Source organism: Homalodisca vitripennis, chromosome 2 (genome assembly GCF_021130785.1).
Source record: "Homalodisca vitripennis isolate AUS2020 chromosome 2, UT_GWSS_2.1, whole genome shotgun sequence".
NCBI classification, from domain to species: Eukaryota; Metazoa; Arthropoda; class Insecta; order Hemiptera; family Cicadellidae; genus Homalodisca; species Homalodisca vitripennis.
The window spans coordinates 117,538,150-117,563,820 of record NC_060208.1 but is presented as its reverse complement, the minus strand read 5'-3'; the positions used below and the strand labels follow the sequence as shown (position 1 = coordinate 117,563,820).

General features: G+C 33.1%; 1 protein-coding gene across 6 annotated transcripts in view; it reads left to right on the top strand.

Annotated features, from left to right (window-relative positions):
• Window positions 1-25,671, top strand: part of LOC124354628 (epidermal growth factor receptor substrate 15-like 1) — a 78,854-nt gene that overhangs the window by 37,944 nt on the left and 15,239 nt on the right. For 4 of the 6 annotated variants that reach the window (XM_046805241.1, XM_046805239.1, XM_046805238.1 and 1 more), the window contains 6 exons: window positions 3,896-3,983; window positions 6,539-6,624; window positions 8,564-8,621; window positions 12,332-12,402; window positions 14,845-15,096; window positions 17,854-17,973. In XM_046805241.1, the coding sequence (XP_046661197.1) occupies window positions 3,896-3,983; window positions 6,539-6,624; window positions 8,564-8,621; window positions 12,332-12,402; window positions 14,845-15,096; window positions 17,854-17,973 (675 nt within the window). The remainder of the gene's footprint in view (window positions 1-3,895; window positions 3,984-6,538; window positions 6,625-8,563; window positions 8,622-12,331; window positions 12,403-14,844; window positions 15,097-17,853; window positions 17,974-25,671) is intronic. The other 2 variants (XM_046805240.1, XM_046805243.1) reach the window with 1 other exon arrangement.

Here is a 25,671-nt window from a genome sequence, read left to right as displayed (position 1 = left end):
TCAAAACTTTTTAATGCATACACTTTATGTTGTACGTCATTTTCAAGATCCTTGCATCCTAAACATTTTGAAAAAGAAAACATTTTATTATCTATATTTGTTTAAACATTGGATCCTAAACTGTATAGAAAACAGTGCTTTTTTTGTTTTTTATTAGCATTCCTGTAGTATGAACCAAATTAAAGTTTTGTTTGATAATTCATGACACAAGCTTTCATATGATACCATGCTTGTCTGTATTTAACCCTGGAACTGGCAAACGCCCGATATCGGGCGTTTTAGTCGCATCCTAGATGGCAGCGCCCGATATCGGGCGTTTTAATACGTCTTTTATTTCTCAATATTACGTACTTAAAACACGATCAAAGAGTATCGGTATTGATACCAATCGAAAGAGGAAGGTTCAATTTATGTAAATAATACACTAATAAATAATTTATCGTTTCGTTACACGTCCATGCGACTTATAATCTCTGACTGTTTGTTTACATTCTCCCGAGTACCACGCTAGTTGCGCGCGCAGCGATGAGTCAACTGGTTCATTCGGCTATTGTTATTTCGTTAGCTGCATGGTGTCCTGTCTGGTTTATTGTTTGTTTGAGTTCTTTGTAATGATGGTTGTGTATATTACACAATAATAGTAAGTTTTTTGTGCGTGTTTACGTAATGGATCCTAATTTCCGCGATCGTTCAAGTGACATTCGAGAACTAGTTGTACATTGATACCAATCGAAAGAGGAAGGTTCAATTTATGTAAATAATACACTAATAAATAATTTTATCGTTTCGTTACACGTCCATACGTTTTGTAATCTCTAAACTGTTTGTTTTACATTCTCCCGCGTACCGCGATAGTTGCGCGCGCGCAGCGATGAGTCAACTGGTTCATTCGGCTATTGTTATTTCGTCAGCTACATGGTGTCCTGTCTGGTTTACTGTTTTTTTTTGAGGTCGTTGTAATGATGATTGTGTATAAGACACAATAATAGTAAGTTTTTTGTGCGTGTTTACGTAATGGATCCTAATTTCCGCGATCGTTCAAGTGACATTCGAGAACTAGTTGTACATGAAATAAGCAACGATGAGGATTCCAATTTAGACATTCAATCAGAACATAATTTAAAAAATATATAATAAAAAATTAAAAAATAGAAAATTAATATAAACTAATAGTTACAAGATTGTAAGAAGTCCAAGTGAGCTTTGAAGTTCTTACTTTTGTTGGTAAGTAGCACTTTCGAATGTCAGTGTATGATTTTTGTATCGTTTACCACATGTAAAAATAAATACCTTATAAACTATGTGTTGTTTTATTTTTACTCAGAATTAAATGCTCTTCCTTTTGCATATTTTGGATTTTGCGTATCACTAACAACAACAATTTTACAAATCAAAAACTTTGAACTAACTTTTCTTTTTTATAAAAAACATTTTTTTTCCTGAAGAGGTAGAGTAAGGGTATTTTTTTTTATTTAATTATATTATGTGAAAAATGTTCCTTGAACAATGCTGAATAAAGAAATATATAATAAGTTATAGGTACTTTATAGTAAACATGTAATAATAAAATAAATATAAGGCAATGTATGAAGTACTAAAACACTCTGCCACTGAGAGAAATATGACCGCCAGTTCAAGGGTTAAAAAAACATTTCTATTACTGTATAGTTTCCTTTTTTGTAAATATATAATTGCACATAACCTAAATATGGTAAGGGGAGTTTCCACCTCATCAAAACTTGTAAAAAACTGAATAACTTTCACAATAAAGTTCTTTTTTATCTTACCACTACAAAACTGTGGCAAATAAACTGTATTTTTGGTACCACGTGGTAGTTTCCATTGTCTTTTTATAATATATTAAGCAATTAAGAGGTCAAAAAATAAAATAAAATATTACAAAAGCTGTATTTGCTTCGCTAATAAATATCACGTAATTTCCTTGCCTTTTTAGATAGGTAAGATTATGATTCTATCTTGGGTGAAAGACTTCCAAGACGAGGACATTAAAATCAATGTATCCTCGGCTCAGTGGGAGAAGGAACTGTTAATTAAATCATACACCATGGCTTCCTGAGGTAGATTATAGTTTATACACAATTATGTCCGACATTCTAATCCAAGCTGAAGGAAACTTGCAAATCTTTAAAATACCAAAACTCAACATAAGGTCAAATGCCACCAAATACCTGTAGACAGAATAAACAAAGGCAACCACAAAAATTAACTCATAGGTGTGACATGTTACTTGACAAATGACTGATAAAATGCATTTAGAACAATATTTGTAGATATCGAAGTCAACTGAACCACAAGTTACACAACTGACAATATTGGTGCAACACTGGACAACTGGTTGTTAAGTGAATTAGAATAGTATTGGAAGATGTGCAGAAGTTTGCAGCAGCAATTTTACATATGTGCTGCTCTCTGTATTAGATATTCTACCTTATCTGTGTAGCGTAGTATATACTGAGAAAATTCAAGATTTACACAAAGATATTATAAACTTCAGAATTGACTCTGAGTACAAATGGAAAAAATAAGTTTGAGTGAATTGAAAAAATTACCCTATTTAGTTTTTATGTTTTTAATAGCATATTAATAATGGTTAGGTTTACCATGTCCTACAAAATATAAAGAAAAAAACTGTACACACTATGTACTAAGTATTGTACACATATCGTACAAACTAACCCAGAATACCGATTTTGTTAATTTTAACAGTATTAATACACTTAGAATTCACTGTTTTGCCACCACTTTTGACTCTCACTTGTCAAAGAACCAATGATCAGGAAGACATCATTGTGTGATTTGCCAACAGCACTGAAGATTTCCAGAAGGTTTTTCATATGTTTTGAGCTCACTGATCATGGCCTTGAAGGTCTAAAACAACTATAATTCAAATGTATATATTTTTATTTTTTGGGCTAATGTAAAATAAAGCATTCCTGTGAATATACTATAACTACCATAGTTTCTAAGTGCTTTAAGTAAAACTTAGAACAAAATAGTACTTACAATATCTTGGAACAGTTTGTTAACCAGTCTCTACTAATGAAAAGTTTAAAGATGTGGCTGTTTCCGTGTATGCAAAATGTCATCAAGACTGTTCTACAAATATAGATATACATTGACATACATGTACATTTTTCATTATTTCATGAAGTTTTAAGATGGCAGACATTATTAAGAATGATCTCATTTATTAGACAGCTTATAGCAACATGGAAATTAGCTATACAGTAATTCTCAAGCCATTTAGAAGATTTGTTCTTTAAATTTGAGTTTTAAGATGGCAGACATTTAAGAATGGTCTTATCTCATTTATTAGACAGCTTATAGCAACATGGAAATTAGCTATACAGTAATTCTCAAGTCATTTACAAGATTTGTTCTTAAAATATTTTGTTATCTTATAAGATTTTCGTATTATCGCCTTACAGATATTTGAGTTGTTTAAGATAATATCAAAATAGTACGAGTGAAAATATGTTTACAACCAGTAATCATTTATGTAGTTACAGATTACTTATATTGTACAGCAATACAGTGACAAAAATGAAGTACTGTATATAACAATTTCCAGCTTATAGCAACCAAATGCAGTTCTCATTTTAGAAACCATTAAAATTCTTGACAAACCATTAAATTTCAAGACAACAGCCATACATAAGATCTACCATTTTCCCGACTGCATTGGAAGGAATAATTAAGTTTTAATAAGAAATTGGTTTGCAAGAAATTTTGAAAAATTTAGTCCTTTGACTTTTGGAACTACCTATTATTTAGTAATTTTTAAATAATTATTGATCGACTCATATCAAAATTCTAAATAATCAGATCTTAAAATAGGTTCATTGTTCCATTAAATGTATTGTTACTGTTTCAGTTACAAGAATCAGACAAAGAGCCATACACAAATGGTCCTACAGATAGTGGTGGGGACAATTTCATGAACAATAACGCATTCGGTAATGGTAAGTATAGTGTAGTTTTATACATGTAATTTAAAACAGCTTAAGAGATTAGACTAATTTTATATTGTACCAATTCTTGAAATACTTATTATTTCTAAACATATCTAATTCCGGACTGAATTTAATTGCTGTTGCTGGAGTATTGTCAACCAATCGATTCTTTATTGCACAACACATTTGACAAAATAATACTATTTTTACAATAGGCAAATAGGTGCATTTTAAGTAACTTAAAATAATAATTAAACAAAAATAATATACATATTATCATATAAAATCAGTTAATACAATGAATCGCCAAGTAATCTACATAAACATTAGATTATTAAAATTCTAAATAAGTTTGGAGATATTTATAAACAGAGTAATCTATTATATAAAAATGAAACTGTTCGTGTGTAACAGCATCACTCACAAACGGCTGGACGGATTCGCCTAATTTTTTTTTTAATTTGTTCGTCTTGATCTGTAGAAGGTTATAGGATACTTTTTATCCCTTTCCCGATTCAGGATTCCGCCCCACTGGTTACAGAAATACCCGTAAGAAATGCATTGCAGCAAACATATGTTATTAAGTGAAAGAGTCTTTTCAAATTTTTAATCAGCTGTTCTTTGTAAACATATATATAATGCGACAAAAAATATATTTATATATAATTTAATTACTACACTTATAGTTTTAAAGCATAGAGTAAGCTTAAGAGAAACGACAAATTTTGTTTAAACTGTTTCTGCAATCACTGTTAAACATAGACTTTACTATCCAGATAATACAATTCAAATTTGACGTAAAAATTCACCTTTAACTGCAATATTTATTTAATATAAACCATGCTCATGCTTGATCAGAAGAGCAATGCAGATATCATAATTACTATCTTACGTTGGCTACAAATATAAAGAATGTTATAAAATCAACCTTAGTTGTTTTTTTTTGACAGAAGTATCAGGAATGTGGTACATACCTTCATAATGCGCCCAAGAAGCTCACGAAGGAACGACTATCAATTATCTCAGCAATGTTTAGAATGTGATAGAAAATGAATAAGTGAATATAGTGTACTGTTTTCAACGGGAAATTGCGTGCGAAGCCGCGGGAAACTTATTGAAATGCGCAGCGAAGCGCGCCGGGTCCGCTAGTAACATTTATTTGTGAAATATCTTAAAATTTCTCTTCTGAAATTTTCAGATTTCTGCAATAACTTAAAATGCTCAGGCAGTTTGTTATTTAGCCTTATAGCAGCATATTGGGGAATTTCTCAAATTGTCCAGTCCTGTAAAGTGGGTATTGTAAAAAGTTAGTACCTATATTATATCTATCAAAATGATTTTACTGTCTATAAAATGATGGATTTTTCCTCACGAATAAAGTCAATGGAAAATATAAATGGATGGAACTGTTAATATGTTTAAGTCTTTAAAAAAAGGCTTACATGGTGTTGTGTAGGTGTGTTTTTTCATCTATGGTTTGGATTATTATTTTGCAATACAAACACTGACTTACATTCCACTAAATTACTTCAGAATATTATGTCATAAATTACTGTAGAACAAGCATAAGCTTAATATACCACTCTAAGAGTGTTAAGGTTAACTGATTGAGACAGAGTGACTGTAATAAAATAGGCTTTACTTAAGGTTTTATTTCGATTTGAAATATGCTCAAGCCATGTAAATTTATAGTCCAGATTTAGACCCAAAAACTTGTGGTAGATGATAGCTGTAAAATATTATTTAGATAAACACTATTATAGAGAAAATTACATCACTAGCACTCTATCACTATTATAAAGAGGTAAAGAAAAACACTACTAAGTTAGAAAATAATTTTGCTCTGAATATTGATCATGGCACTAGATCTACATTAAGCCTTGACACTATTCATGTTGTCATTTTGTAGCAACAAATGAATAAAGATGATTTGATTTGAAGTGATGTAAAAATTGGAGGTAGTCAACCAAAGTAAAAAATATTATGCTATAAACAGTATCTGACTTGAAATTTGCATATGGTATTCTATGTCTATTCAATCATTGGATCACTAGACTTCTATTTGGGGGTGACAGCTGATTGTCAATAATCAAATTTCACGTCACTAAAACATGTTTGTGTCATATTTTTGTGTATAAAAACCTGTAGATAGATAAACTAATGTTTTGTAACTAATGATTTAATTGCAGTTAGTATGTTCTATATTTATATTTGTGCATCACTGTGTACTGCTATTTTTATATTCATATTCATGCATCACTGCATGTATGCTATTTCTATTCATGGATGACAGTTAATCAGTTGTACACAAAGAACCAAATTCCGAATATCAAATCCAAACATTTTATTAAAGTGATTATTGCAGACTATAGTATAACCTAGCCATCAAGCGGTCAGATTAGAGAACACCACCATTCCAAAGATTTAGTCTTTAGTACTTTTTCTTACAGCACTGCATATTTGCAACCAAATAAATTTATAGATGAGTATTCAAAAATGTGATAAATCATGATTTTAGTTTAGCAGTCAGATGAAACTAATAAATTTTTCATGGTTGGTTTTAGATCCGTTTTCAAATCCTACCTCTAAACCACAAGATCCTTTTGCAGCCAACGACAGTTTTGTAGCGGATTTCGGTTCAAAGCCTGTGGTAAGAAAGCGTTTTCTCTTTTTACTGTTTATAGATTTAATGTTTCACGGGTTATATTGACTTTTATATTACTCTTTTTCAGATTATTAAAATGGAACTGTATTCGTTAACATTTGGAGATATTTTAATCTACTGAGAATTGAGTGTTTTGATGTTCTCATTATGCTCTGTGTTGAGAAAAATGACATTTTTGGAAGATATTAATAAAACTATTATTGAATATTTTTGCACTATTTGTATGATATGAAATTTTAATTTAATATTGTGAATTTTCATACTTCATTATTTGACAACAAATTTAACACCAGAATTATTTTTTTAATCTACATGAAAGTGCTGTTGATTTTAAAGACTTTTGGTAGTCGAATAAATATATTTTAAATCCTATCTATTCTTGCCAAACATTTGTGTAACAAATCAGTTCCTAGATTTAACCTTTCCAGTTGGAAAAGCTATTGCTATTGAACCAAATTTTGATGCTCTAGACAGCTCTGTTTCACTGTAGTGGATGTGTAATACAGATCAGTTATCATTGGAGATCAAAGTAATAAACTAATTTAGCATTTGTATGTATAACTTTGGATAACATTTTAATTACCTAATATGATAATAAGAATAGTCTAATGGTAATACACATATTATGAGTATTACACAGAATTTTTAAAATATCTGACATTATTTTGTTTTTGGACTTAAATGTTCTTAGCCAAATGATGTACACAAGTATAATAAACTGTGTGGATTGACTGTTGCACTTGATGAATTTTTGGAAAAACCAGGTGCTATTAACCTTCTAATAAACATTCTTTCTGAGCAACCTTAGTATGCTTGAAAGTTCCAGCATTTAAAGATTACAGTCATCATTTACATAGCAGTTTAATGAGTAAATATTTCAAGGAACTTTCAGACTGTTTCACAAACCTGATTGATAAGTATAGGACATTAAAGATGTGTTTATTCTCCTTATTAAGGAACAGTCAGATTGTTCTTTAAATTGTGTCATTGCCCGTCCGTCTGTGTGTCTTGATTGAAAGGCCCTAGACACTTGAAACTAGGTACATAACTTCCTCCTGGTCTAAGAAAGAACACTATTAATTTTGAGGTCAAAAGGTCAAAGGGTAGTCTATCCATCTCATCTGTGCGATAACTCTTACTTTATATTCTGCCGGGTCCTTCGGTATTCCATTGCTTCCGTTTATTGTATACATTATTTGTACATTGATAATTGTCAGTAAATATTTGTTCTAGGTAGCGATTTTAAACAACTTTTAAATTTAAAAAAATATCAAAAACTCATGAAACAAAATACACCATAAAAACCGCAAACAAGCTGTAAACTTAAAATCCCAATATTAAAAATTACTTTTAAGATGAAGAGAAAACTCTTGGTCACTGATAAATATAGGTCTGCATGATGCAAAATTCAAGGTCACAATAATCCCGAATTTGTTTTGTAATGGAAGTAAATGATTGATTTATCATTAAAAATAATCAACAATGTGCAAGTCAATGGCACATATATTTGTTCCATATACAAATATTTGTTCTGTTCCAAAATTTCTCTTTTCACATAGTATAGTATATTACTTTCTGTGTTTATATTTAACTGTTGGTACCTGTGCTTCTACATCTATATCACTAGTAGATAAATTGTTTATTTATTTATTTTATTCAAAAGATACTCTAGGGGACGATTTTATCGCTGTTACACAAATCTACAAGAAGCCCACAAAGGACAATTATTCCATTGCCATCATACTGTCAGCGTAATATTTTAAAACCAAACCTTGCAAAATTGCTTTAAAATGCATGGGGTTTCTCACTGTCCTACGCTAAACATTGTTGTTACAGTACCAGATAAAGAAATATGTTTACTTCTGGTGTTCAAAAGGCTAATACATATAATTTAATTTTTAACTTATACATAATTTATTTTCAGGATTCTTTTACATCAGATCCTTTTGCTAACGCGTTTGGCTCAAGTATATCAGGCAGTGGTAAGTATAAAGTGTATGTGACAGTATCTGTTGACACCAGTTATAATAAATTAACCCTTTGAGTGCCACGGGTATTTTCCGAAGTCATGCATAAAGTGCCAAGCTGTTTTTCACATATTTGTTAGCTTTTGGGAAAAAAGCTGTTGTAAAATAACTACTAAACAGATTTCCATCATTTTGTTGTTGTTTTTTTCTTTCTTATTAAACGCAAAATATGATACATATCGTTACAAATAAAATTTGATTTATAAAAATATAAAAATTTCAGTATTTATAAAAAAAGTTTTATACTTTTCTATAAAAAGTTATGTTTCGACCTAATTTGAGTGTATACAGTATTTTTAAGATTTTTTTCTTTATACCATGATAAAGGCCATATAATTGTAAATAAAACCCATGTGTAATACGAGGGTCTTCCAGAAAGTAAAGAACGATTGCGCATCACGGGCGGCGCAGTTCCCCCACCACCGCGGTAGATAGCTTGTTCGTTAACCACACCTTCTCCCTCAGTGTGAGCTGAGTAGCGGTACCGTGAGGTCACGTTTGCGTCTCCTGTGAAAGTTTAAAATGGCGGCGTTAATTGAAAATCCCGCCAAGTTAGAACTGCGTAGTGTGATACGGTTTCTGAATGCACAGAATGTTCGACCTATTGAAATTTATAGGCAAATTAAGGCAGTTTTACGGTGACAATGCGATGAACGAGTCATCAGTGAGAAAATGGTGCATTCAATTTAAGGAAGGTCGAACTAATGTGCACGACGAGGAACGAAGTGGAAGGCCGTCACTCGTTACTGACGAGTTGGCAGCGAAAGTTGATGGAAAAAATTCAACAAAACCGTCGTTTCACTTTGAGTGGTCTAGTGGAATTTTTTCCACAAATTTCAAGGTCGCTTTTGCACGAAATAGTGACTGAACGTCTTGGTTATCAGAAAATGTGTGCTCGTTGGGTGCCTAAGATTCTTACTGATGTCCACAAGACTAAACGGATGGGAGCAGCTCTTGAGTTTTTGACTCAGTATGACGAAGAAGGTGATGCGTTTCTAGACCGCATCGTAACGGGTGACGAAGCTTGGGTTTCCTATCGAACCCCGGAAACAAAGCTCCAGTCAATGGAATGGCATCACTCGAATTCACCAACAAAAAACAGGAAAGAAAAACCAAATTTGAACACCAGGAAATTGATGGCAACAGTTTTTTTGGGACCGAAAAGGCCTAATCCATGTGGAGTTCATGCCGAGAGGCGAAACAATCAACTCAGAGGCCTACATCGAGACCTTGCATCGGCTTCGCCGCGCTATTCAGAACAAACGACGCGGAATGCTGTCGTCGAAAGTGGTGCTGATCCACGACAATGCTCGGCCTCATTGCAGTGCACGAACCAAAGCAGAACTCAATTCTTTCAAATGGCAAATCTTCGGACACCCTCCGTATAGTCCAGATCTGGCTCCGAGTGACTATCACTTGTTTCCAAAGTTGAAAGTGTTTTTTAGGCGGAAAAAAACTTTTTGGGTGACGAAGACCTCAAAGAAGGAGTAAAAACGTGGCTTCATTCCTTGGCGGCAGAACAGTATAACGTCGGTATAGAAAAACTGGTGCCACGCTACAACAAGTGCCTTGACAGTTCCGGCGATTTTGTAGAAAAATAGAGTAAGTTTATAAGTATTTATAAATAAATTTTCATGCTCTTATCTTTTGTTTTTATTGACTTATAACAAAACGTTCTTTACTTTCTGGAAGACCCTCGTATCTTATTATAGAATTTTAAAAACATGGCATTATATGTATTAACAAAATGCTGCCCGGTAAGAACATTTTATAAACTGTACTTCATTTGTCAGAGTTTAGAAATTACTTAGTAATGATGTAGTTTTCCCAATAAATCTAATAAAACATCAATATAACACAAATAAATATGATTAGTAAATGTAGAAACAAATACTTGCTAACATATTTACATAAAAGTTTACATTTACTAAATAATAACCCTAATAATATTTACACTGAAAATTCACGTTTTTCGCTTGGATACAAGTCAAATCACTACATTAATTTTGTAAAGAAATACAGTAAAATACTGTATAAGTTACTATTTTATTTTGTATATACTCAAATGCTTGGTTATCGGCACATAAACAAAAAGAAAGGCCGTTATGAAACACGGTACTTGTCCACTACGTCGCGTGACGGGGAAGACAGAATCATCGCACAGGTACTTTGGTATTATCACAGCCCACTATTTTTGGACGAGTTTTCCTTATCAGGGATCAAAATAAACTTCAACGTTTCTTCCATAATGAATCGAAAAATACTCAATGAGTCATACTTCCTATCTCCAAATAGACACACGAATGACCTGACATTTTCAAATAATGAAACGTAGTTCTTATTGTTTTTGATTTCATCGATTGTCGTAATAACTTGTAAATTCCAAAATAGGTAAAATAAAGTCAGTTGTTTTTTAAACTGTAATTTATTTTTTCCCCAATAAGGAAAACTCGTCCAAAAAAAGTGACTTCATGATAAGTACCCAAACAACATAAATTTCACAGATAAAATAGTAGAGAAACAACATAAAACTCGTATTTATTGATAGTTTGGAACCTATCAATAAATAACCAGCTGTCTGGTTATTTGGCCAAAATAATCTTGTACTGTATAAAATATTATATTATCAAAATACGAAACGTCAAAATTGGCGACACTGGCACTTTTCGTACCGTCAAAATTAGTGACGCTGTGGCACTCAAAGGGTTAATCTACAAGTAAAATAATTATGTATTAAATTTTGTTATATAAAAAAATAAATCAATATTTAATTTATCTTAGTTACATTTAAAACATACAAACAAATACTTAACATTTTTATTTTTATATCAATAGCAAGGCTATTTTTGTCAGACTCTCACAAAAGTCTTTGTATTACATGCAAAAAATGCCAATGGTCTTTTTCCTAAAAATGCTTAGTTTCAGAAAAGTAAATATACATTATTTTTAGTTTTCATAAATAAAATTATCTAAATAAACCATTGGATGTAATTTAATAATTTTAAATAATTGAAATAAAAATAACTTATATAAAATGTTTTAAATTAGTTTTAACTTGCCTAACTTTAAAGTGGTGCTAACAAATTTATTAGTATATTTTCAAAATACATGTTACAAAGGTAAACTTTATGATATTATATATAAAACATGTTATGGTCTTCTCTTTAAAAAATTCTAAGTTATGGAAAATGTTCTACAAAATTTATATGGCTTTTTGCAGTTTATGATTTTACATAATTTCTAAAGATGTGAAAAAGCTTATTTTATAATTCCAGAGACGTTTAAAACTATTTTGTTGTGAAACCAGTATATTTTTTAATTTTTGTATAATTTCATGGCAATTGGACACATATAACTTATTATAAAAAAGATTGTTGTTATGTATATCAAGTCTTTTTGTGATTTTGCTTAAAATATAATAAATGTTTAAAGTTGATTTTTCAATTCCAGATATGTTTAAAACTATTTCTTCATAAAGCAAGTATTCTTCTGCATCATTTGATGTAGTTTTTTGGTAATTGGAGGTATATAACATATGTTAAAAAAATGGTTTACAATTGTGTGATGTATTGGATGTCAGTACCAAAATGGTTCAAACAATTGAATGCTGTTTTCAGTTCCCAGTCATGACATGCTCAGTTTTACTTATGTGTTAATGCTTGCAGGCAGTAAAGCAGATCCTTTTGATCCTTTTGGTGATGGAAGCCGGAACAGGCCTAAAACACCCCCGGAAGAAGTTAGTATAACAACTTTATTCTCATTAATTATCTCCTAACTGTTAATTTAAATATACTAGTAATATTTTATTTTAATTGAGTTTTTGTTTATTTAATTGTAGACTTAAATTCTTTAAATTACATGATGAGTATTTTAATGGGTTTTATGGGTAAAGTGGTAGACCAATAATATAAAAAATGCTACAGATAATTAAAAGTTTTACTACAACACACGCACACGCGCGCGCACACACACACACACACACACACACAAAATACAATTTACATTTAGCAATGTCAAAATGAGATGACCAAACAATTTTTGTCATAAATTTAAACACACAAAATTTATATTAATATTATTTTGAAAGTTGACTATTTTTTGACAAATGTTGCAGATATTTAAGGAAAAAACAATTGGTGATTGTTTCCCCCAACATTTTATTTATATTGTACAGTAGTTTACTGATCCTAGTAAAGTTGTTTTCCTGATGAGGAAGAGATACTGACCAATAAGTAGGGAAGACACCAGAACCTCATCTTCTTGGTGGTAGCACAAAATAATTTGTTAAGTCCTGATGTCCAACATGAATCCCTAAGAGCGGCAATAGATCAGATTTTTTTATCGTTTTACTGGTTTTTTTAATGTTGCACTGAGATTTTTAATAAGTAAGTTTATGTCACAAATATCTTTTTTACGAATTTTTGAAAATATTCTTGCACTTTGCGTAAAATCTCCACGCTACTGAGCAGTGTTTAACACTGTCAGTCAGTAACATGGGTTTCCCTTTTTATTCTGCTATTGTGAGATCTAACCACACCTTCAACTGCTGTAACTTATGCTAGTGGTTGAACCGTCCTCCTAGTTTAGAACCATTCTTATTTTCCTTACTATTAATTCAGATCACCAACTATATTATTTAATATACAATTTTACTTCAGCAAAAATTTATATTATTTTTTTTTTTTTATTGACTATTAAGTGTATTTTAATTTCATATTTTAATCAAATTAAATTCATCATCTAATCGATATATAGAATTATTAAAATTATATTCACATTTAGTGATAATTTATGATCCATCCCCGAAAATTGTTGTTTAATATAATAATTGATTGATCAGTTCTATACAAATTCCTCTGTTTGTTGACAAAAGTTTAACTATTTCAATTGTCATTTGGTATTTTGAGTCTGGCACTTAAAATTGTCATTATAGTATTGGCTAAATCATTAAAGTGACAAACTATAGAATATCATTAAATGGGATAAAATAAAACTATTTTAATGATAACAATAACATAATATCTATTTTACGAATTAAAACAAGATTGTTAAGAAAGTTACTACGAGGCACGTCCAGAAAGTAAGTGTACTGGTATTCTCACAGTTGCAGGGAATACATTTTTGACATGTTAGCAATACTGCCGCGTAGTCTGAATCCTCCCCTTCAAAATGAGACCAAAGTGTGTTGAGAACTCTTGACACAGTAGCATCTCTCGCGAAAAATGTCAATCGTATCCCCTGCCAAGTGCGAAATTCGCGCCGTCATTCGCTACCTCATTGTGAGGGGAAAAGCTCGGGTTGAAATTTATAATGAGGTGAAAACTGTTTACGGTAATGGAGCTATGAATCGTATGAGCGTACAAGTGGTGTCATGAGTGTCAAAATGGCCGTACTTCCGTGCATGACGATCAGAGGAGCGGAAGACCTTCAACTGTGACTGACGAACTTGTGGACAAAATCGAGAATGCGGTCCGTGACGATCGCAGATTGATGTTAGATGAACTTTCTGCAATGTTTCCATAAATCTACAGATCCCTGATACACAGCTGACAGAACAGCACAAGTTGAATCGAGTGCAGAGCTCTATTGTCACTAGAGACGAAACTTGGGTTGCCCACTACACGCCTGAAACTAAGAAGCAGTCTAAACAGTTTTCACCTCAAATTTCAACCGGAGCTTTTCCCCTCACAACGAGGTAGCGAATGACGGCACGAATTTCACACATGGCGGGAGATATGATCGACATTTTTCGCGAGAGATGCTACTGTGTCAAGAGTTTTCAACACACTAACCTCGGATTAATCTCGTTTTGAAGGGGAGGATTCAGGCTACGCCTCAGTGTTGTCAACATGTCGAAAAAGTGTTCCCTACAGCTGTAAGAGTACCAGTACACTTACTTTCTGGATGTGCCTCGTATTTAGTTTTAAAGGAAAGTTTTCACTTTTCAAGTTATAATCTCCTATCAACATTAACCCCTTTATTGTTGTTCTATACTGAGTGAAACCTATCTATAGCGTGTGGTTTCATACTGTGACTGTGCCATAACAAGATGTTTGCTGCAGTCGGTATGTTAATCTACCCTTGTAAGGATTTTAATTTTTTAGTTCAAAGAAAACCAATCCGTACTTACTTATATTTACAAAAGTTTGGTTCTAAATGTATATTCATAATTTTTCAGAACACAGATAAAGATCCATTTGGTTGCGATCCCTTTGCCATCTTACATGCCCCCACAGCTGCGTCTGGACCTCCTCCACGGCCAGAGTCTCCCAGTCCTGCCCTCCCACCCAAGAAGAGCAAGCAGCCTCCACCTCGGCCAGCTCCACCACGTCCCTTGCAGCCCCCTACCCCTAGCCCCACCCCGGCTGACACCTCTGACCCTTTTGCTGCCAACAGTGGGTTTGCTGACTTCTCTAACTTCAACAGCAAGGTCAGTTGTCTTGTAGCTCTGCTGACTATCTGGCATCTGCTCGTAGGTATTGTGATGTTGAGTTGACTATTGTATTCTAGTTCTGTTTTGAGTGTGTATATGTACCTATATTGTTGTCTACAGTGCAGGGAGTCTTATAATTGAACAACTGTGTAGCACATTCTTTATCTTTAAACAAAAAATTACATCAAAATACTGATTTTATACCTCATGAAAAATATTCTAGTTTACATACGAATAATTTGCCAAATCATTTACTGACTAAATTAATTTCACACAATATATGATATCATGTTTATATATTTTCTTGTAAGTTTTAATATTCATGAAACTGCAATTAAAGCAAATTATTCTCTGTCAGTTATTTTCTTTATACACATATTTTTCTGTATTTACACAAACATTTGAATAGCTGGTACTTGATTGGGTATTTTGTTCACTTTTTACCCGCTATTTTGAACTCTATGATAACATTTTATAAAAGCTGAATTTATTCCATCTTGTTTCCATTCATTCTCAGCTATGAATATGAACACAGCCTGTAGAAGATAGCCATGTGTAGAAAATAGAATATATCAATAATTAAGATGTTTTTCTATATCGTGATATAAGGAATGTGTTCACTACATTTATGTTCAATTCAGAGACACCCATTGCAGTATAGATTTTATTTTTGAACTATTCTTGAGCTTGAACTATCAGTTTATTTTCTATAATGGGTGTAAAGTTGTCTACTACAAAGGCTAAGTTTTAGATTTTAAGCTAACAAATATGTTATTCTAATTACAACTAACAACGACTAATTAGGTGGGGAGCATCACTTAACCAAGTCAAAGTGTATCCTTAATGCAGAGGTTATGGTCACATTATTATGTAAACATTTTTAGAAAGTAGGATTTAGTGTTTCCGTCGTATTAAAATAAAATATTTAAGTAAGTTTTTAAAAATCTGTATACTGACAAATTTAATTTTTGTAAAAATAAAAAAATGTGTTTAAAACGATGAAAAGAAATTAAAATTATTTTAAATAAGTTTTGTTGTTATTTCATTAAATTCTTAAAAGCTTATCATGACCTATTTTAGTGCAAGATTTTCTGAAATATTTATAAACTTATTTATCAATAGAATGTTGATACATTTTTTGAGTTGTTTGGCAAAAAACATTATATTTATTTCTTATGTAACATGTAGTAAATTGTTCTCATTAAGCATGGTAAATAATAAAAGTTACGTTCTTACATGCAACAGATATTTTCTTATAAATGTACATTTTTTTACTATTTTGGTTCATCAAAAAAGTATTGTCATAATTGTGGTATTAGCATACCACAATCATAGTTGTTCTTATTGCTTACGCTATACATACTGTATATAAACGCTTTGAATAACATTTGGAATAAACAATTGTTTTCATTAGATAATGTTAATACATTTAGTTTATGTAATTATGGTGACTCCATTTCTATAAATGCATTACCGGTACAGAAAAGTTAAAAACAGCTAAATAAAAGCTGTGTTTTTATAAATTTTAATAAATCCCCCCCCCATATAACAAACAAAATAGAATTAGTAGTAGTTACTAATCCTTTCAAATCCATTTATTTGTTTGTCAAATTTGAATAGTATTCTGTAGAAAAGAGAGCTAAGTGACTAACACTTCAAAAATACCTGCTAATAATAGCAGTGAAATAATAATGGAATTACAGTTCTGTCATTAGAATATTAGGTATTTTGTTATTGACTTTGCAATCTTAGATATTTCTTACAAGGATAAAGAGAATATTGAGACATTTTGATTAATAATAAACTTAAAATGTCTAATTTTAATTTTTATCTAAAACTTGGCATTTTTATAACTAATGTTCCTTCCTTTTAGTGCTTCATTTCACAGTAATTTTGTGCAACTGTAAAGTGTGCAAAATACACACAGTCGTTAGACTCAAATCTGTGTGTCTTTGACAGGAGCTCAGCCTTAGGAAAGAATGATGATAAACAACATCAGTGGAAGTCATGTGAAATACAGGGTGAGGATGTTGCACACCAACATTGCTTCAGTGCATGATTAGGTGGAGGAACTGCTGTTGAGACACTGTTGTTTAATTACTCAATTAACCGCAAGGGTTATAATGCAAGGTGTTACAAAGAGTAACTTAAATCCCATCTCAGATTATACCTGGTTTGCAGAAATTTTGTTCTAGAACTCGGTTTGAGAATAAAATTGTCGTTAAAGATAGGTTCATAGTGTTTGGTACATAGCTCAGTTTTCTTAAGGAAATGAGGAAAATTTCATCCTTGTAGCTTAAAACAATTCTGTGTATGCTGTTATAACAAATATAAAGTGTGATAAATACAAGTGAAAAAGCAGTTAATTGTTACAATGGGATACAAAGAAGTTTTTCTCCTATATTTTGAGTAATACAAAAAAAGTATTTTTTTATTGAATCACATTTTATGAAAAATAAAATTATTGAAGTAAACCTCAAACCTTTAAACCTCACTCTATGTGGCTCAAGTAATTATAATAACTTACTAAAGATCTTAATAAAATAATAATAATCATAATAACTTGAATTTTAACTTTACCTTTGAATTTGCATTATTTATATAATATAGGATTTTCTATAATTTTTTGAAGATTTTGTTCTTAATTCACTTTAGTAATAAACTGTACAGTTCTGGGCATAGTTGGTAGAACTGAAACTTGAGAGTGCCAGTTGTGTAGTGCATGTGGTTGCATGTTCCCTCTCCTTTCTGCAGTGCTGCCACTCCTCCCCTGTGCCCGTCCCAGGTTGTGTTGTCAGCATTACTCAGTCAGGCGACAGCACACAGCTTGTGCTTGCCTTCCCTAGACACTCATGGGCTTGCTTACTCGCCCAGGTATGGTATTCAACCTTCATTCTTTACGTTACTAAAGTCAATTAATGGTGATAATAATTTCGTGTTATTGTAAACTCATTTGTTGTTACTAAAAAATTAATTCAAGACTTGAAGCAATAAAAATTCCAAATAATAAAGGAAGTGATGATACTCATGTATAGTATTGTATTATGAAAACATAATTTTTGTACAGTTTTTGGCAATATAAGGTTTAAATAAGTAAATAATTATCATTATCAGGTTTTATTTAAGCACATCTGCTCTGGAGACTATTTCATAAACATAAACATAGTAAATATGATATTGCTTCATTCCTAGCTGTTAATGTCTCAGTATGTTAATTTTGAAGTATTTAAACAAAAAAACATTTTTGGGCTTATTAAGTCGATTGGTACACATTTTCACAGAAAAGAAACCTGTCTGATGGTGTTTTAATTCATTTGTGAGATGTCATCTTGAATATGGCTGTTATTAGGAATACAGATGAGAGCTCACCCATGATTCTGGAGGGAGTTCAGAGGTTTCTTTTTTTTGATGGCCTTTCAATTTCCTGGGGCCTATTTGAAAAACCTTTGAAAAAAGTTGTAAGGCTAGAATTTGGACTCTTAACCATAGAGAATCTTCATCTTCTAGTGGATTTGTATTTTTCCATAAAGTTCTCCATGGTAATTCAAAGCTCAATATTGATATTTGGCCTCAGGTTTCCAGCATAACCTTTACAATCCAGGACAATTTTTGTTGGTGGCAGTTATCCTATGTTTTGTTTGATATATGTTTTTTAATCAGCTGACATGCCTTATAAATAGAGGAAAATACTGGCTCTCCCAGGATGAATATTTGATCCGTACAGCTTTGCACATTTGTTCTTACATGATACACAAAATGGATGGTAGTATTTTGTAATTTCTGTATATGGTCTACATCCTTTCTTAAAACACTACCTACATATGCTAATAAAATAGAATCATCTAATCTTAGCAGAAAACTAGTGCTGTGATTTCATCCAAATCCTGGCAGCAGACTAGGGAACAAATTTTTCATTTTGATCATTTTAATGTTAAACCATAGTACAATAGCCTAATAAAATCGACTTAATTGGGCATGTTGTAAACCTCTGAAAAGAAAATTAAATAATGATAAACAGTTGGTTACCCAAATTATATTTCTACCTTCTTCTCTTGCTGTAATATATACAAAATACTGCACGGCTGAAAAATAACTGTAAGTTTTCTAAATATCTGTATATTATAGACACTATTAGTCAAATGTTGGAATGTATGTTTTAGAATGTCTTCTCTTTGCAAGAAATAGCACATAGCATTTTTCAATTTAGAATTACCAGTGTTTGCGATGCATAATTTAGATTTCTTGCACTTTAGCCTTAGCTCTGGCAAATTACTGGACAATTCCACAACAGTGTTTTGATCACCAAACATGAGATTAGAATGTGACTTTTTAAATTTTGTTCCAGACATCTCAATGTGAGATTTGGTTTATTTAATGTATGGAATAGTTATTTCAAAACTATTTTTGCAATGATGGTGTTCCATTACTTTTAGTCCTGGGCAGAATAAAATATCCAGTTTACTGTTTTATCAGTTCTATTAAATGCTGAAATTTATCTAAATAATATATACAAAATACTGCACGGCTGAAAAATAACTAAGTTTTCAAAACATCTGTATATTATAGACACTATTAGTCAAATGTTGGAATGTCCTCTCTTTGCAAGAAATAGCACATAGCATTTTTCAATTTAGAAGTACACGTGTTTGCTATGCATAATATTTAGATTTCTTGCACTTTAGCCTTAGATCTGACAAATTACTGGACAATTCCACAACAGTGTTTTGATCACCAAACATGAGATAAGAATGTGACTTTTTAAATTTGGTTCCAGACATCTCAATGTGAGATTTGGTTTATTTAATGTATGGAATAGTTATTTCAAAACTATTTTTGCAGTGATGTTGTTCCATTACTTTTAGTCCTGGGCAGAAAAAAATATCCAGTTTACTGTTTTATCAGTTCTATTAAATGCTGAAATTTGTCTAAAAAAGCTTTTAGAGAATGTATCCATAAGATTTTTTTGAAAACAATATATTGTTCAGTGTCAGAATTTAATAAATAGCAACTAAAGTCTCATATAACAGCATAATCATTAGGTTCAAGGCCATGCACTTTTGTAAAATGATAAGGGTAGAATGTAGTATTATATAAAACTTTCAAAATTGTATTTTTACTCACACCATATTTTACTTACAATGTCACCAGCAAGACCACTGCTACTAATCTCCGCATCCTATCGAACTCTGTCCAATATTTTTTCTTCTCTGTTCAACGCTGCTGCCTCCATCTCGCTCCCCTCCTTGTGCACAGATCCACGTTTTACCAAATACTGACCCTTTAAATACTTGTGTGCTGGGAACTCACCGACCAGGAAATAGGACAGTCCTTTGAGCACTAGCATTGTCAACACAGAAACAATACACAAAATGCATTTCTGCATATTCCTGATTTGTAAACAACATATTGAAATCACTGCCAAGTATTAAATGACCCAAATCCATTACAAATAAAAAATATTCAAACAAAATAGATCATCGGTGTCAGCCCTTATCTCATGATAAGATGGAGTAGTCATATATAGTTAAGTAAGGCTAGATATGATTAATTTTAATCAGGATCTAATTGAAAAATATGCCTCAGTGTCATTGTAAGTGTGACGCTATTAAAAAAAATCTAAAACGAGTTGTGCTTTGCTAGTGAAATGTTGATCATATTGTGTTTTACACTATTGAAATTCGCATAACTACGAGGTGTGTTCAAAAAGTATCACGAATTTTATGTCTTTTCAAAAATTATTTATTTATTCGTGAATATCTATTTTGTCCCCTTCAAAGTAATCCCTCTGGGATATTATACACTTGTGCCAACGTTTTTCCAATCTTCGAAGCACTTCAAAAAATCATTTTTTTTTTATCTTGTTCAGCTCCTCCTTCGATGCCGTCTCTATCTCGTCAATCGTGGCGTAGTGTCGTCCTTTCATGGGCCTCTTCAGTTTCGGGAAGAAGAAAAAGTCACAGGGGGCCAGATTTGGGTAATACAGTGGCTGCGGTATCATTAGTGTGTTGTTTTTGGCGAAGAAGTCACGTATAAGCAGCGACGTGTGAGCAGGGGGCGTTATCGTGGTGCAATAGACAATAGACAATGTACTTTATTTGCAACAATCATAGAGAATGGCATTAGCGTCAGAAATATAACATCACATTATAAGAACAAATATTAGTTGTGTCAATATTATTACATGTTTACATGTCAAAAGTTCTCCATGATAAAAATTCATTTATGGAATAGAATGGGTGTTTCAACTGCCAGGTCTTCAATGTTTTCTTTATGTTTTCTTGGGACTTGATGTCAGCAGGCAGGCAGTTGAACAACTTCGCTCCCATATAGGATGGATTTTCTTCAAATTGAGCAGAATGGTGTTGGGGAAGAGTGAAGTTTGCAGCATAGCGAGTGTTGTGTTGGTGTACGTCACGGCCACGGGTGAAGTTATTCTCATGGGCATAAGTTATTACACTGAGTATATAGAGTGATACTACAGTTAGAATTGAGTGATCAACAAAAGCCGCTCTACAACAACAACTCTAGACTGCAACCCAGCTAGTGTTCATATGCACTTCTTTTGTAAGATTAGGGTTCTTTGTTTATTTAATGAACTAGATATACCCCAAACTAAAATACCATACCGAAGATGTGTTTCAAAAAGTGCATAATAAGCAGTTTTTGCCGTCTGCACATCACTAATTGTCTTTATTCTTCGGATTACATAAAGTCCAGAACTTAGCTTCCTGCAGAGACTGTCAACATGAGAGGTCCAATTAAGACTTGTGTCAATTATAACACCTAGATACTTGGCAGCTTCTACTCTATCTACGTTAGGTAGAGTTCCCGCTTCAAGCTTTCGTCTTCCCATTATTAAATGTTGCGATTTTGTTTCATTTAGTACCAGGCTGTTCTGATGGCAGTACTGAGTGGCTACATTCAGTACTATGTAAGTTGACACTTCAAGTGGCTCTGTTTCCTTGTTACTTAATAAAAGCACAGTATCATCCGCATACATAATAGTGGTAGCAAATTCTTGCAGATACTTAGGCAGGTCATTTGTAAAAAGTACAAAATAAAACAGGCCCCAGTACAGAGCCTTGAGGTACGCCTCTCGAGTTTGTTAGCAGGCTAGATCTCACCGAACGAGTCATACCATTGTCCGAATGAACCAGCTGAACCAGTTGTTGTCTATCAGTCAAATAGCTGTCAAACCAACTCGCTGAAATTCCAGAAATTCCAAGAGCTTTCAGTTTTGTTAAGAGTTGTTTATGATCAAGGCTATCAAATGCTTTACTAAAGTCTAATAAAACAGATGCACAGGTATTGCCATTTTCAAGTTGATCAATAATGTGTTCTATTAGACTAACTATAGCGGTTGACGCAGAACGTCCTTTGATAAAACCATGTTGCTGACTAGTTAGTAAATTATTTTCCAGGAGGTGAGTAACAAGACGAGTCAGGGCCACCTTTTCAAAAACTTTAGATATTGTTGATATCAGCGATATTGGTCGATAATTACTAGCATCAGAGGTGCTACCCTGCTTGAAAAGGGGAATAACCTTCGCCAATTTAAGCCTTGTTGGAAACCTCCCTTCTGCGAATGATCGGTTTATCAGTAGAGTTATTGGGTCCGTCAGTTCCATTACACAAAATTTCAGCAGCTTCGAAGATACCAAGTCAATTCCATAAGAACATTTTGTTTTTAAAGAAGATATGATCTTTATTACTTCGTCTGAAGTGGTAGGAAAGAGTGTTAAGGGTGGAACATTATTCTGAGCAGGTACAAGTAGGGGTGGTTTTGGATTAGCCTCTAGAGCCTTGTCTGCCGCTGTAACAAACCTAGAATTTAGGTAATCAGCGATCTGGGTAGAGTCAGTAATTTTCCCCAATACCGGATCCATTAATTCCTTCGGACTATGTGATATTTTTGTTTTCCTTTCATTATTTACTACTGCCCATAAGACCTTTGACTTATTTTCTGCATGAAGAATTTTAATTTTGTCTGTTACTTCTTTACGCCTTAACTCTTTAAGTCTTAAATCATAGGCTTTCTTTTTAGAGGCAGTGTCTTGCTTATGAATCAATTGACCAGTAGTGTTGTATACAAGCTGTGCTTGTAAAAAAACTTTACGTAGTCTTTCAGCCTCAGCATCTGTTATTTTATTTCTCCTTTTTCCTTTTACTCTAGATTTTTTTTTAGTGGGCAAGCAGAATTTATTATCATTCCCAAGGTGTTACTAAACAAATTGTAGGCTGTGTCTGCATCTATAGCAGTAATCAGATCTTCCCATGATTCTTGTTGTAGTTTTATTTTAATGTCCCTCATGTTCCTTTCAGAAAATTGTCGTTTTTCAGTCATCTGGGCTGTTGGTTTTACCTGCTGGTGGTGTAGCGTACAGAGCTGTGCCGTATGGTCAGAGATCCCCTCATCCAAAACTTCCACTGTTATTGTTTCATCTTCTACATTAGTACACACACAATCTATTGATGATTGTGAAAAAGGTGTTATGCGAGTGGATGGAAGAGAAATTCTGAACATACCACAGCTTCTCAATATATCGTCCAACAGCATGTTGTCTCTGTTAACGTTTAGGCAGTCTATGTTGATGTCCCCCATAACAATTATCGGACACCTCCATATCGGTACCACTTGTATGCATTGGGATATAATCTCAAGGGATTCCTCTAGGTTGCCTTGGTTTCTATAAATACCTGCAATGTACAGACACCGATCCTGAAGTTTTATCCTTATAAGGGCCATTTCACAAACCATCTCTACACTCTTCACTTCAATAGAGATTGGATCAATTAGAGTTATTAGTGAGTTTTTGCAGAAAATACCCACACCTCCTTTTTTATGAAACTGCCGACAGAAATCAGCAATCAAAGTATAATCAGTCAGGTTAGTATTGTGCAGCTGGTCATTGCTCAGACCATGCTCAGTGAGGATTAGAATATCAGGCTCAAGTCGTTGAAGAAGATGAGTTATTATATCAATTTTGTTGCTGAGCCTGTCAACGTTTTGGTGTAGAATTTTGAAGTGTTCCTTGTTCAATTGGGGTATGGTAAAGCTGTTTTCATTTTGAAATTGCTGAGGCCGGTCTTGTCTAAAAAATATTTGTCCTGTTCATCTTCTGCTCGTGGTGGGCTCCGCTGGCCTGATTCAGATGGAGATTGTTGGCTTATAGGAGGCCGGGAATTGAGCGTGAATGAATTAGACTCAATGCAATCAGCATTCGGCAATTGATTGTTTGTCATGATCGAAATGTAGTAATCAATGTTTGTGATGTAGAACTCTTCTATACTCTCATCTTTAGTTCGTGATCTTGCATTCATCGGAGGCTTTATTACTGAAGCTTTAGCGACTCCGTGTGTGTCTAAAACGGATGTCATCTGTAAGGTGTTACCAATGTTTGGAATATTGCGGTTCAGTCCCGTGGATGCTTTAGCATTATTGTTACACATCTCAAATCCTTCTAAATTACACATGTTGTGGTTTTTATATTTTTGAGCTTGGAGAGACACACTAAAGAGGTTCTTTCCATTTGCGACCCGTCTAACTCCTGATTTCCTTTTGGTCCCTGAGGTAGACTTATTCAGGGTAGAATCTAGAGGATCATCTTTATGTTTGCATTGTTGAGTAGATTTAGATGCTATAAAGTTAGTAGGTAGGATTCTTCCAGACTCATTTAGATGAAGGTGAGTGTTGTCTAGAAGTGCTGACATTTGTTGCTCCAGTTGGTCTTGCCTCCTCTTAAGGATTAGCATCTCTGAGTTCACTGACAATGATTGTGGTGCAGGTGGAGGGGTGACTTCTATGGAGGTTTGGGTGGAGGTGTCTATCTTTGGTTCTTGGTCATTCTTGTCATCTGATTTACTCCTCTGCAGGGTCAAAAGAGATTTCTCCAGATTTTTTTATCTTAGTATAGTATGATTCTATAGTTTGTTGTGATTTTATGTCTTGCTCCTCAAACATTTTTTGCATTTCTTTATGAAACTGTTTTTCTTTGCACAATTGGGACAGTGAATGTGTTAGTTCCACACTGAGGGCTTCTATCTTGGTTAAATGCTTTTGTTCATTTTCCTCCAGAGCTTCTATCTTTGGTTTTTCCACAATTTTTGTTTTTCCACAAATTCGGGCGTTTCTGGCGGATTGCTTCGCGCAAATTGCGCATAACTTGCAGGGAATATTCCTTATTCACCGTTCTACCTTATGGCAAGAACTCATGATGCACCACTCCCCTGCAATCGAAGAAAACTGTAAGCGAAACTTTCACGTTCGACCGAACTTGGCGTGCTTTTCTCGGTCTTGGTTCGTGCGGCAGCTTCCATTGAGATGATTGAGCTTTGGTTTCCACGTCATAACCATAAACCCACGATTCGTCACCAGTTATGACCCTCTGGAGCAAATTCGGGTCGTCGCGAACAGATTCCAACATCTCATTAGCAATGTTCATGCGATGCTGTTTTTGATCAAAATTGAGCAATTTTGGTACGAATTTTGCGGCGAATGCCCAAATTATCGATTAAAATCGAATGGCACGAGCCAATCGATATGCCTAGGTCCTTGGAAATTTCTCTAACGGT